The 13,490-nt window shown below is 42.7% G+C and overlaps 2 protein-coding genes across 6 annotated transcripts; one reads left to right on the forward strand and one right to left on the reverse strand.

Annotated features, from left to right (window-relative positions):
* The first annotated feature begins 268 nt into the window (after window positions 1-268).
* pacsin1b (protein kinase C and casein kinase substrate in neurons 1b) lies at window positions 269-13,240 on the forward strand. 5 transcript variants are annotated; one of them, XM_037252102.1, is made up of 10 exons: window positions 269-769; window positions 8,774-8,883; window positions 9,890-10,046; window positions 10,114-10,349; window positions 10,512-10,667; window positions 11,002-11,177; window positions 11,247-11,367; window positions 11,447-11,571; window positions 11,876-12,072; window positions 12,139-12,248. In XM_037252102.1, the coding sequence occupies exons 2-10, from the start codon at window positions 8,824-8,826 to the stop codon at window positions 12,246-12,248; spliced, it is 1,338 nt and encodes a 445-aa protein (XP_037107997.1). In that variant the 5' UTR covers window positions 269-769; window positions 8,774-8,823. The 5 variants fall into 5 exon arrangements, with proteins under 5 accessions (XP_037107997.1, XP_037107998.1, XP_037107995.1 ...); XM_037252103.1 differs by lacking the exon at window positions 269-769 and adding an exon at window positions 3,545-3,643 and having other exon boundaries at window positions 12,139-13,240; XM_037252100.1 differs by lacking the exon at window positions 269-769 and adding an exon at window positions 6,154-6,258.
* Window positions 1,182-3,038, reverse strand: rps10 (ribosomal protein S10). Its single transcript, XM_037252108.1, has 6 exons — window positions 2,967-3,038; window positions 2,437-2,586; window positions 2,031-2,205; window positions 1,509-1,586; window positions 1,337-1,392; window positions 1,182-1,256 (listed from the first exon to the last, which is right to left on the reverse strand). The coding sequence occupies exons 2-6, from the start codon at window positions 2,584-2,586 to the stop codon at window positions 1,215-1,217; spliced, it is 501 nt and encodes a 166-aa protein (XP_037108003.1). The 5' UTR covers window positions 2,967-3,038; the 3' UTR covers window positions 1,182-1,214.
* Window positions 13,241-13,490: the final 250 nt, after the last annotated feature.

The raw sequence follows: 13,490 nt of genomic DNA on the forward strand, positions 1-13,490 counted from the left end.
TGCCAACAATAAAACACCAGTATTTCACGTTAAGCCTCTTGTCTGTCTGTCCATGGCCAACTTGGCTCAACTTTTTAATCAAGGTTGGCCCGGTGAGGATTTTTACAAGAGATCAGATCAGTAGACCTCTGCAGACTTGCAGTTTATCACCCACGGATTTGCATATTTTCACATTTCTTTTTAATACATTATTTCTATACTGGTCCCTATCCCCAGTAACTATATTGTTGCTTATTTTGTCCACTGGAGGTCGCACTGACGCGTTATCGTATTTGTGAAAATGAATATTAATGATTTACTACCGAATACAGTAGCATCACAAAATGTCAACAGCTTCAGTTCAAAAGGTTGGTTTGGTGGGACCCATTTGTGTTTTGTTCATGCACTGGCTTAACTTATTTTTTGTTTACAGTTCCATCAGGGCATGTTTCCGTTTTGCACCTTTATTTTGAAGAGCAGAGATCGTTTTCTTCTACTTCCTGTTTTGCTGACTCTTAACTTCCTGCTCACCTTCTCCTTGCTTCAGAATGGTAAGCTACTTAAACGATGTTTTTACTTGTCATAATTTGTGTTGAAAGTGAGGAGACGTAGTTTATCGTGCCTTTCTTTGTGTTTTTGTGCCGTTGGCCTGTTAAGACGCACTGCGAGGTATATTCGGAAGCTAAGCTGCAGAAACAAGTCAAATTTAGCGCCCTTGGAAGCAGGAGGTATGAGAAAAATAAGCTAGGCTGCAGAAACAACTCAAACTTAACGCCCTTGGAAGCACAAGGTATGAGGAAACTAAGTGTATTATTTATTTGTGTCTAACAAATGTCATTATTTTCATTTTAATTAGAGCTGCTGTTTGTAATGTTTAAATGTGTAGTTCATAGTTTTCACGGTGACATGACGTTGGTGGTTAAAGAGGAGAGAATTAAAGTGCACCAGTCAAAAATCTCTGCATCTCATGTGAGCCGCTTCAATAATAATAGATGTTATCAGTTATTTTGAAAATATAACACGTCTATCTTAAGAGCATTTTTTTTTTCCCCAATTGACTTGTGCCACCCAGTGGACATATAGGTTAGGTATCTGATTTTGACTTGCGCTTAAAAAATGAGAAGCATGATCAGTTAAGAGGATGTTTTGAAACAAAGTGTTTCTACTTATTCTTACAAATAAAAGACAAAGAGCTTGACTTGTTTTGGATTTTCTTTATTGAACATAGCAAAAATCTACTGAGGCTGCTGTCCTCTGCCGCGCCCAAAGCCGCCTCTCTGAAACGAGAAAAAAGTTGTTTTATTATTTTTAAAAGGCCTTAACATTAGTGTTATTGAGACTTGTGTTGGTAACTCACAAAGTGGAACTCTGTGGCAGCTCCGGCACCAGCCTCTGCTTTCTTGTCAGCACCGGCTGAAAAATTAGAAATGAGTAAATCACCTTGAACCACAAGTCTATTTTGAATATTATGACTTCCAACACCATTACGATATCCATGTATGTAACAATAGAAGTCGTGCAATACATACGTGGTGCAGCAGATCGTCTGTATGCATCTCGGTCAGACTCTCCACGGTTAAGGCGGGCGGGCCTGTCTCCTTCTGCTCCTGCAAACACATGATGATTTCATTGTTATTTCACTAGCACATTGGGTATAATAATAATATATGCAATGTATACTGTAATATTTATGATTTAAGGGCTAGGTTCAGAAACAAGGATTTTTTTTTTTTTTTAAGTGATCGCTATGAACACTGCAAAATCAGCATTGCACACTTGTCACATCATGGAGAGGCTATGTATTTATTTTGACAGTGAATGTAAGTAATGCAAGTTTATATGAAAGTTTAAATAAGCTATGCAGAGAAGATACATTGACAATACAAGCAGTTTTAAATATTGCTAAGTGCAATTTTTTGGGTTTGTCAAAATCTTGCATTTCATCACACTGAACTCTATACATACAACTTCTCACTGCGGTGACACAGCCACAACAATTTGAAATTTAAGAATTCAAGAATAACTAAATCTTTGTAATTTATCAGGCTTACCCTTGGGCCTGGGCCTGGCGGTCTCGGGGCGGGTCTGGCGACGCAGAGTGGCTGGCACGATCTCCGAGGGCAGGTGAAGGAAGTCCCTTAGGTACTGGATGCCCTCGTTGGTGAGGTACCAGTAGAAGTGGCGCCAGGCAAACTGCTCCTTGACGTAGCCGCATGACTTCAGGGACTGCGCAGGCATGAAGCATGCATGTCAAGTTCAAATCAGTCAGGAGGAATTCAAAAGGTCATAGGCCTCACTCACTTGCATCGCTTCAATCATTAAACATAAGGTTTACTGTATACTCAAAGTGATTTATAATAGGAGTCGATCATTCCCTCCAAGCCTTTGAGCAGTGGTGTCGAGGCGGTTCATTGGTTCATGAGGCATCGGAATTGCCATTACGAGTCTCACACTCACCTGCATAGCTTTCATCACATGAAGGTTGGGCACGTTCCTGTCGGCAAGCTCGGGATGCTTGGGCAGGTGGACGTCCTTTTTAGCCACCATGACTCCCTCCTTGAAGAGGAGCTCGTAGATGGCAATTCGATTCTTCTTGGGCATCAGCATCTGCTCAAAGAGGAGACAGAGCGCCGTTAGCATGCTAGCCTTTTATCGGTTCACTCGCATAATGTGGCTATGTATGTGCTTCGGAGTAGCCAAACAATAAGCATTAGCCCCAAAACAATAGTGACTGTCATTTGGTTTTCACATTTTGCATACGCTCGGCACACATAACGAGGAAGACTAATTCAGCCAGGAAAATGGCAGCCATTGGTGAACATCGTATCTTCTCGTCTTTATATCAGCGGGGTTATAACTGTCACGCTCGAAATACATCGATTGCTTCAACCCGAAGGCGTACAAGAGTTGGATGTTGGCCAGGGATTTTTATTAACACTTGCGATGTTCTAGATTTATTTAGATTTGAACACCGGTCACATCTTTACCTTTGCGCTTGAGAGTAGACCGGAGCCGGAAAGAACGGACGTCGTTGATAGGAAGCGTTTATTGTCTCGCTCAGAGCCTCTTTCCGTATGTCGCCCTCATTCGCGGTGGAGTGGAACTGCAGCAGAACTTTTGGCAAAGAATATAAAAATACCATGAGAAAAATAATCTATTTCTTGTGGGTATTGTAATGGAGAAAATGTTGGACTTTTGGTAAGTGAGAAACTTTGGCAATTTTTAATATGTTTTGTATTTTTATTTCTTGAAACCCTAACTGTGATTGGTCTCAGAAACAATGAATTGTCAACTGGGTAGTTTACTTGACAACGTTGTGAGTCGAGAATCATATCAGTTGACCTTGTAAAAGTATATTGAGATGTACACATTTCCATGCAGTCTGTTGTGGACCTAAATAAAACGTGCCTATTCTTTCTCATTGAAGTGTGGCTTATTTAAAAAAAAAAAAAAAAAAAGTAGGGGCCAGATTTCAGCGTCCCCTGAGGTTGCGTATTACTTTGTTTTGAAATGACCGTATACAAGGTCTACTTTATTTTGAAGCAGACAAAGAGCTTCCGGGAAATGCGATTTGTCCACTCTAGCTTGTAGTCAGCCCCCCCAAGCGTCTGACGATGCTGCCCGTCTTGCAGGACTGAAGCGATCAAGTGGATCGTACTTGTTGGTATGTAATATTTTCAAATCATTCATATGATTCTTATCCATTAGCTGCTAGCTTGCAATCATTTTATGTGTGCTGTAAGTACGATTAAAACGAAACTTAATCGGAACTCTTCGTTGAACGACATTGCCGGTGCCCTGTGAGAATGGAATCCCAATACAGGTATACTTGGAAAAGAAGAATGAAAATAATAATAGCAATCATCATAATATTAATTAATATATCATCTCACACTTTTGTAGACATTATGAATTCGAGTGGGTTTCTGGGAGGTGTCTTTTGAGCCAACGCGATATTCTGCTGCTGCGGTGTCACTAGTTTCATTTCCCATTTAAAGTAATTCATTGCAGATTCATGAAAGACGATTAATGGTAAAGCACGAATACATTAAAAAAAAATATATATATATATTGTGCAATCGCGTCTGACCTCCATGTTGTGCCTCCCGGTTGGGCTCTGTCCGCGGTTCTGAAATGTCTCAGCATAGGCCCATTGCACGCAATGTTTTAGTAGCTCAAGCAGCTCACTTTTACATTGGTGATGTTTGTGGTGACATTTCACAGTCGCACACATGTTAAGATGAATCCCTGTTGCTTATGTTGTTGCATATTCTCTGCATGAGTAGCTGCAAAAATTACAAGAATAAACAGTAGATGTTTGTTGATCACCAGCTCTGACATTGAACATGCATTTGATTATTTTGTATTGTATAAAGAATATTAATGCTTGCGATTTTTTAAATATATATTGTGAGTCTTTTTTTCTTCATTTTTTTCCCCCTTTTATATCGTGGAACATTTTTATCAAGGCCGGTATTCATTCAGTCAGATAGGGATTGAATTTCGGCACTCATTTTACTTGTCTTTGCTGATTGGCCGAAAGTAGTCACATGGTTCTACCACTTTATTGTATCCATTTACTTACTAAATACAGTATTTTTCCTTACAATTAAATAAAAAGATTGTGTTGATGTATTTGTTACGACTTATTTAAGGAGAAGTATCTCATGGGATGAATTGACTGTCATTCAGTTACATGAACAGACAGACAGGGCGTCACCGGCTATTAACGTAATTGATAAGAGTCAACCCCAAAGTTGTCTTTTTTGACCTTACCGTTACTCACGAGGGACACAATCGTCCCATTCTGTGTCTCCTGAGGTCAGAGTGTCAACATCTGCCACTCACTCTTCTCTTCTTTAAGACTACTAAAGTGCCTACAGACTGTTGGGTACAAATTTAGAGCTAATTCTGACAATTACAATAGCTGTATTGGGGATCTTTTGTTGTTGATGTTGTTGTTCTCATCCCACAGACATGCAAGGTTTGTCACACGTTGGAATTGAACTATTTACTACTACTACAAAGTACACCTCAACCAAGGCCTAAAACACTTACCAGCACCAAGTAATCACATATGTGCCGCTTATCAGAAGCTGAGGCAAACTGGAGCAGCAAAAAAAAAAAAAAAGAAGAAAAAAACAGAACTCTTCTATCCCTTTGGCATAATAGCATAGATAGTTTTATTATTAATACAGTATGGTGGAGGCCATTAACAGCTCATGTCTTCATTGTACTTAAATGGACGTGTTCTGAGGCTATGTATTGACTACATTACACTGAAAGGCTTCAGCCATCCTTATGTACACTTACAATATAACTTCTATTAAATGATTCATAAGGTTCATTGATTTCATGCCAGAAGCTGTTTGGGCTGAAGTGTTTTTTCAATGTAACCGCGACTGAAGATGGTTTCTATTTTATAAACCTCATTGTCATTTATGGTGATGTGCTTATTTGATTCAATTCAAGAAAGAAGTAACCGGAGGACAGGAAAGCTTGGTGTTGCCATGGTGACATTGCATGCACGTAATTGATTCTCATTGGCGTGGAATGTTTACTTGTGAGGAAATGGTTGATGACTGACCAATCAGTTCACATTGAATTTTATTGTTTATTTTGAAATTGCCTAGCAATATCAAAGAGATGACCCTCGAGTTGAAACCACTCTCTGCTCAAATTTGCGATGTCATAAATTAGCTTGCACAATGGCGGGAAGGAACACAGAGGTCAGATTGAGCAAGCCCACCCACCCAGGGGAAGAAATCTGATTAGATGACACGCAGATGGCAAGCGCATCTGTCTATGAGTGCTTGTGTGTGTCATCTGTATTAGACACTCTCAATCAATCAATGAATCCATCAGAGGTTAGGTTAGGACAATTGTATGTGTCGAGCTTTGTGGGAACAGTTTTAAGGAAGGCCCTTCATTGTAAAGTCCTGTTTTGTTTTGAAGAAGACATGCATTTGAAAAACAGAAATAACATCATAAAAGCCTCGTCATTACTATTCTCATAGTTGTCCCTCCCCCCTTTTGATTGGGAGCCGACCCGAGAGTGACTCTGTGCCACGTCACCATGGTCTCCCCTCGTCTTTCTCTGTGTTCTTCCTCCTGTGAGCCTCCCTTGCTAATTATTGATGGCTTGATGCGTCTTTGTAATGAAATAGCAAAGTTCACTCTTGCAGTGTGTGTGTGTGTTGCATGTGGGTGTGTTGCATAGCAGCACAGCTGAGACCAGCAGCAGCGACGTTCTCGAGGTAGTCTGTAATATTTATACAGGTATCTTTTCTCATCCAATGTCTGTTTTTTAAATGATTTTTTATGCTACTTGCTGAAATGTGAACTAGTGTTTAGCACGCCTGCTTCACAGTTCTGAGTCAGAACCTTTTTTTGTGCATGCTGTTGTGATAAAAGCGTCTTCAAATCTCTGGATGAAACTTTTTTTTTTTTAACCTATCCTAGCTGCCCAGCTAGTATTTATTGATTTGTTTGTTTGTTTTGGGGGATCTTTATGATAAATACGAGATGACTCACTCTTGCAGAAAATTGATGGGTTATTTGTCATGTTGAGGCTCACTTAAAAGTGATTCTCAAGAGGGTCTTTCCACTGCCTCGTGCTCAGCACTAATGAAATATTTAAAGCCAATAAAATAGTCAGACGGCTAAAAATTATTAGAAATTTTAAGTCGTGTCATTAGTATTTGCAACTAAATGGCAGCACACATATCTTGTAATGGCAAAATTAAAACGTGATTTCCCGCAAGTATTTCTTTACTATTCTGGGTTTGAATCCCTTGAGCGGCGTTCTACCACAGACCCACGATCAATTCTTGACTCGAAATATCTTTAGTGTGACGGCTTGACTCTCCCCGGCTTTTATGACCACCGTATATAGTATCTCTGCAAGCCTATCTGTGCAAACATCTCCTCCACCCTCTGTGTAATCAGCCTCTCAAACGCTGCCTGGAGCTTCAAACGACTTCCGCCATGGTTTTTCATACTGTTCATATGCTCCAAAGACTTTATTATGTTTTTAGAGTCTATATATAGGTCTTTTTTATATACTACATAAGTCTGGAATTACACTGCAGATCCAAGTGCCTAATATGAGTTGAATCTGGTTGTGCCTTTGTGCCGCTTGTCTCTGTCATGTGCTGTTGTTGTAAAATGGTGAATCCACAAGCTAGCAAAAATGAGCAAAAGGTTAGGGGCTGCTTTCTTCACTCGTCCACTTTCAAGCCAAGGAGGATGTCTTTTACATCAAAACAAAACCTGAGGAGCTAGGAGGTGTAACCAGCTTCACACCCAAGCAACACACCCACCAAGTACCACCCCGCCTCATTTCACCCCCCTGTGTCCCTCTGGCTCAGCGCTCTGTCAGAACCACTCAAGCTAAACATCGCGGGATTATCGCTCTCTCGCTGAGATACACAAACACACACGTTAGTGCTTCGGGTCGGTTCCGGTTCCTTTCCGCGCTGACTGTTGATGGTCCAAATTGGAGGAGGTTGTTGTCCCAGACCACGTGTCTTCTTTCTCTCCTGGCTCCAGCCTGGGCCGCCGCGAATGGAGGACTGGGGGTAAGCTTTTGTTCAGGCAGGGGGCTGTGTTGGTCTTTGTCTGGTTGAGTTGATGCCTTTAGCTCACCATATCGGTAGTTGTGGTTCTTTCTCTGAACCCGGTGTCCCTCCCGAAGGGGTGAGCAGCATCGCCTTTGTTGTCTTCTGTGTTCTCAGCTTGGTAATGGTTTAAAAGTGGAAGAATCTGGTAGGGTTGCGCCAAACAAAAGCCTCCTCTCGGTGTGAGGCTCTTGGATTAAACCAGTGTGATAAACACTGTGTCTTATCGCCCAAAGACACCAACTGGATTTGAAATGGAGTGGATTTTAGATTTGGAGGGGAAATACTCTCTCTCGCTCGCTCTCTCTCACTCCAATGACATCTATCTCGCCCCCTTCATTGTCAAACGTGTCACGATAGTTGACCCAAATACCCACAGTGTGACCGCCCCACCCCCAACCCACACATCTATCAAAACACACAATTTTCTTTGTATTGTTTTGCATCTTCCACACTTACCTCGAAATATTTGAACCGTGATGCATTGAAAGAAGTTTTAGTAGGATCTTAACGAACACGAAATGCAATCCATTGATTGAACAGACCTACATTTGAGAAACATTGTTTTATTCTGGTTTGCACTTGTTTTTGCATAATGCTAAGGTGCTTTTCTGACAACTTCAGACTGTCGATTTTGTCCATGGAATAAACATTTGCACAATGTAAAGTGTTGGATGACAATGTTGGAAGGGATATCGTCAACTCTTGAGTCTCCCGATTAATTTGCAACATCAGGCTTGCGCGTTGTTGACGACACGGTGACTCTGCAAGTTTAGGCTCCTCTTGTCCCCCAGGAAATGTCACAGTGAAGATTAATAGCCGGTCTTTCCATCTATTGATCTTAGCCCAAGAGGACTGGAAACAGCATTCCAGGGTGAAGAAGCTGCTTGTTTTCGTGATAGTTTCAGCTCTAAACTGAAACTTTGTACTGTTAACAGCTTGTGCACAATTAATTGTGCATAGTTTCAGGATGAGACCAAACTAATCCTGAAAAATATTAGGCAGATATTTTCTGATATTTTAAAAGCAGCTTTACCTGTGAAGGAAATACAAGCACGATATCAATTTACTAAGTCCACAAACCTAGAGATTAAAATATGCAATGCGGCATTAGAGAGAATCTTCTTATGATGCGGGATTTTTCATATGCGTTCTCATCTCGTTCGTCCTTGCAGCGCTTGAGAGGAGCTAACAAAGACGCCGTTGCCCCACCCCAACCGCCACCATGTCTGGCGCCTTTGACGAGTCGGCCAGCCTGGAGGAGAACACCGACAGTTTCTGGGAGGTGAGAACGACGGAAAAATGAAAGCTTTTGGTGATTAGCTGCCGCCGCCGGAGCACCGAATGAACTCCCGCTGAACCGGCCTCAGCTGGGAGCTCTGTGGAAACGGATTAATATCATTCGTTTTCATACTGTATGCGGCTTATGCATTTGTTATTTGCACGTCTTTAAAGTCATAAATACACTCCCTTTAGGACTCAGATACCTGTTGTAGTACCTTGATTGACCTGTGAAAGGTAGCATGGTGGCAAGACATCCAGACTGGCAAAAAAATCGTTCATATTGAACAAGTTGGACATTTATGATGGTCAGTCCTAGCTCTTCCCGGCAGTTTGTGGGGAAAAAAAAAAAAAATCTCCCGTAATACTTCCCACACCACAGGATCATTAGCGTAACCTTTCAGAGACACGATAATTGGGACTTTGCTGACTTAAATTGAAAGTGAGGAAGAATGATTACATTTGGCCCAATTTGTGTACCCCGAAAAGCATCTTGTGTGTTTTCACGATGACACCAACTAGGTTTTTAAAAGTAGGAAGACAAAAATCTTGCATCTCTCATAAGAAGCAGATCAAGAAGGTCATTGAGATCCTGCCCACGGGCCTTTAGTTTGACACCGGTGTTCAATATTGAGAAGAAACTGCACGTGCCCGCCCACTCTGCAGTATTCTGTCATCAAGCTCATCATTCAGCAGTGCGTTTAGCTGGAGCAGCAAAGGTGTCGTCTTCCACCCTGCCATCATTACATCACAGCGGTTCACTGCATCGCGGCGCTGCAGCTCTGCTGACTCAGCTCTCTGCCATGCCGACGATACGTCTGCGGGTGGAACACAAAAAAGCACTTGTCGAGTTCATTTCAGGCAGGGGTGTGGCGTCGCTAATTCAAACACCTTCAAGCTGTTAAAGCTCAAAATATCTCCAAATATTCACCTGTTTGAACTTCTTGTACGCGGCCATTGAAGATATTGATGGTCACATCTGAGTTGGGATGTTCTTGTCTATTGGAAAGGTGGGGAACTACAAGCGTACTGTGAGGCGAATCGACGATGGTCACAGACTCTGTAATGACCTCATGAGTTGCATCCAGGAGAGAGCTAAGATCGAGAAAGCCTACTCCCAGCAGCTGACTGAGTGGTCCAGGAGATGGAGACAGCTGGTAGACAAAGGTCAGAGGTGTTGAAAGCTCACAGGTCTACCAAATGTAGCGCTTCAATGACCATCTCTTTGCACCAGGTCCTCAGTACGGCACGGTAGAACGTGCTTGGATGTCGCTGATGATGGAGGCAGAGAAGGTGAGCGATCTTCATCATGAAGTGAAGAACAACCTGATGAGCGAGGACTTTGAGAAAGTGAAGAACTGGCAGAAGGACTCATACCATAAACAGATGATGGGAGGCTTTAAGGAAACCAAAGAGGCAGATGAAGGATTCAAAAAAGCCCAGAAGCCCTGGGCTAAAAAGTTGAAGGAGGTAAGGGAACCTGAGGGCAATGTTCCTGTGTCCCAATATAAGCTGTGAACAACAATGTTGGAGATTAGTTGGTTCTTTTCTTCTTATGACCCTAACCCTAACTATCGCCTTACTTGACCATTACCCGTTTACAAACATTTCTTTGGTCATCTTTCCCGTCAGCTTGAGGCCGCCAAAAAGTCATACCACGTGGCCTGCAAAGAGGAGAAGCTGGCATCTACCAGGGAGGCCAACGGCAAGAGCGACGCCTCAGTGACTGCCGACCAGCTGAAGAAACTCCACGAGAAAGTGGACAAGTGTAAACTGGATTCACTGAAGGTGAGCACATGCAGGTACATCTGTGACCTCCAGTCTTAAGAGTAGAGCAGAAGGTGAATTGTTGTTATCAACGTTGTTAATGTGTGACTCACTCCTGCACCTTCACCTCCTCTCTCTCTCTCTCTCTCTCTCTCTCTCTCTCTCTCTCTCTCTCTCTCTCTCTCTCTCTCTCTCTCTCTCTCTCTCTCTCTCTCTCTCTCTCTCTCTCTCTCTCTCTCTCTCTCTCTCTCTCTCTCCAAGTGTTTGTTAAGACTATAACTTCAGCAAAGATCTGCTGTTCTTTGACCTTCAAACCATTGAGCAAAGATTCTTTATTTGGGCTTTTTATGTTCAGGCCAAGGAAAAGTATGAAAAAGCTCTGGACGAGCTTAGTAAGTGCACACCTCAGTACATGGAGAACATGGAGCAGGTCTTTGACCAGAGTCAGCAGTTTGAAGAAAAGAGGCTGAGCTTCCTCAGGGAGGTGCTGCTGGACGTCAAGCGCCACCTCAACCTCACAGAGAACCAAAGGTTGATGCTGACTGAGTCAATCATGAGAACTTTTCTTTACAACTGACTCTGAACATTGTCTTTGCACAGATATGAGTCAGTGTACGAGGAACTTGAACACACCATCACATCGGCCAGTGCTCAAAAAGATCTACAGTGGTTTAACGACAACCATGGCCCCGGCATGCACATGACCTGGCCGCAGTTTGAAGTACCGTCACTGTGTCGGTCGGCATCAGCGCACCACCCGATGGCAGCGTTCTGATCATTTCGACTGATTTGTTTTCCAGGAGTACAACCCAGATCTTACCCACAGCATCACCAAGAAGGAAAAGGCAAAGAAAGGCAGCGATTCCATCATGTTGACCAATGTCACAGCAACAGCTGACCAGGCCCAAGCCGGAGACGAGGGAAAGTGAGAAAGTCTTCTTCTGAGGATCCCCAATTTACAACAACTGTGGGCAGTGATGAAACAAAATGAAAATAAAAAACTCCAAGCTGGAATGTGCCGTTACTTACAGAGCAGCTCGGAATAATTGCAGTCAATATTTTGTGTGAAACACAGTAAGAACAACACAAACCTTCTCTTTCCTCGGCCAACAAAGAAATGATTTCTATAGTTGACACAAAAAGTACAGATCAGATCAAGATGAATACATCAGAGGTTCTAGGACAATAAGTCTCTTCTTCTTTGCTCTTTCTTTCTTTGATTATTTTAGCATGAGCAGCTACGAAAAGAACCAGGCGCACAGGGCTTCCAACGAGTGGTCCGACGAAGACCAGATGGCGCCAAACTCGGCAGGCGACACCAACGGCGCCGCTAACCCTTTTGACGACGACTCGGCCAATGGCGTCAGAGTGCGAGCGCTGTACGACTACGAAGGCCAAGAGCAGGACGAGCTCAGCTTCCGAGCAGGTACTTGTCACATGATAAGCAGACTGTGGATTCGTTGCTTCTTACTGTTTTACATTCTCAACCGAGGTGACACACTGACAAAACTGGAGGAGGAGGATGAGCAGGGCTGGTGCAAAGGTCGCCTGGACAGCGGCCAGCTGGGTCTCTACCCGGCTAACTACGTGGAGCCCATCTAAAACTCACTGCCATGGACGCTGGGAAAAAACTCTTAACTGGACTGAATCGTCCAAGCGTGGATGCACGTTGACCGGCTTTTTCGAGCTCCCGGTTTCCCCGTTCGGTATCATGCAACTCCTAATTTTGCATTTCTATGAGACGTACGTTCTTCAAAGCGGTGCCTGGGTTAGCAAGAACGAGCTATGCATTGTGCATTCCGTGTATATATTTACATTTTTTTTTTTTTTTATCATCTGGATGCTTGTACAGAGTTCATACCTCATGTGTTTTCTGTCATTGTGAGTTCTTGACATGTTTAGCCTTAAAGGGAGATTCCAATTTGAGATCTCACGCTACAGACAGACTTCTTTAGCATTCACGTTCCACACCTTCAGTGAACCTAACGCTTGTTTTTCGAATGTGGGAGGCAATGTAGAACCACGAAAATGTGAGGCACATTTGCTGACCACTAGGGCAGCTTGCTGCCAATCACTCAACAACTGAGTGGCAAAAAATAAAAATGCTTTGACATTTTTATGCTGAGTTCAGTGGTACGGATGTGGAGCGGTGTCCGTATGGATTTCGTAGACTTCCCACGGACTGAGTTGCGTGAGCTGTACACGTCCAGAAATGTGCACCCGTGAGACGGACGGCAAGATCACGTGGCTTCACGCTGAAGAGTTCATTTGCCGCCATAGCAACCTTGTATGCAGAGCTACTTGGAAACAATAGCCACACATTTATATTAATACACATTTTGGTCATTATTTCTGGGACTTTGGCTTTTCTAATGTGGTTAAGTACATTTTGTGTTTAAATAATAGTGTTAGTTTGTCATGATTAATTTATTTGTAGCCCATTTTTAAATGTTCGACTCATGTCAATCTATGTCATTAATTAGCTTCCCAAGACACCATAGATTTTTAATCATCATTTGATCGATATCTAATAAATATGTTTGTATCTGTCTTTTTTTATAATGGTTTTGAATTATGCTGGATCTGAGTCCGCACGGAGGCCGTTCCACATTCGTTTGGCAGTCTGTGAGCACTTGTTGCAATTTGACTGTTTTTGTGCTAAGTCCACCATGTACAAGAGATTTTTGTTTTTGCAGCTCCAGCCTTCCTGTGCGGCGTTTGCATGTTCCCCCCCTTGGCTGCGTGGGTTTCCTGCTGGTTCTACCATTTCATCCCACATTCTAAAAAGGTGAATTGAGCACTCTAAATTGTCCTTAAGTGTGATTGTGAGTGGTTGTCTATATG

Source organism: Syngnathus acus, chromosome 5 (assembly GCF_901709675.1).
Source record: "Syngnathus acus chromosome 5, fSynAcu1.2, whole genome shotgun sequence".
Taxonomy (NCBI): Eukaryota; Metazoa; Chordata; class Actinopteri; order Syngnathiformes; family Syngnathidae; genus Syngnathus; species Syngnathus acus.

Bases quoted from the DNA above. Each gene is read 5' to 3' on its own strand.
- rps10 (XM_037252108.1), bottom strand. From the start codon at position 2,586: ATGCTGATGCCCAAGAAGAATCGAATTGCCATCTACGAGCTCCTCTTC. The intron at 2,206-2,436 runs GTGAGTGTGAGA...ATGCCTGCGCAG, and splicing joins ATGTGATGAAAGCTATGCAG to TCCCTGAAGTCATGCGGCTA. The intron at 1,393-1,508 runs GTATGTATTGCA...CTAATTTTTCAG, and splicing joins CAGACGATCTGCTGCACCAC to CCGGTGCTGACAAGAAAGCA.
- pacsin1b (XM_037252102.1), top strand. From the start codon at position 8,824: ATGTCTGGCGCCTTTGACGAGTCGGCCAGCCTGGAGGAGAACACCGAC. The intron at 11,178-11,246 runs GTTGATGCTGAC...GTCTTTGCACAG, and splicing joins AACCTCACAGAGAACCAAAG to ATATGAGTCAGTGTACGAGG. The intron at 11,572-11,875 runs GTGAGAAAGTCT...TGATTATTTTAG, and splicing joins CAAGCCGGAGACGAGGGAAA to CATGAGCAGCTACGAAAAGA.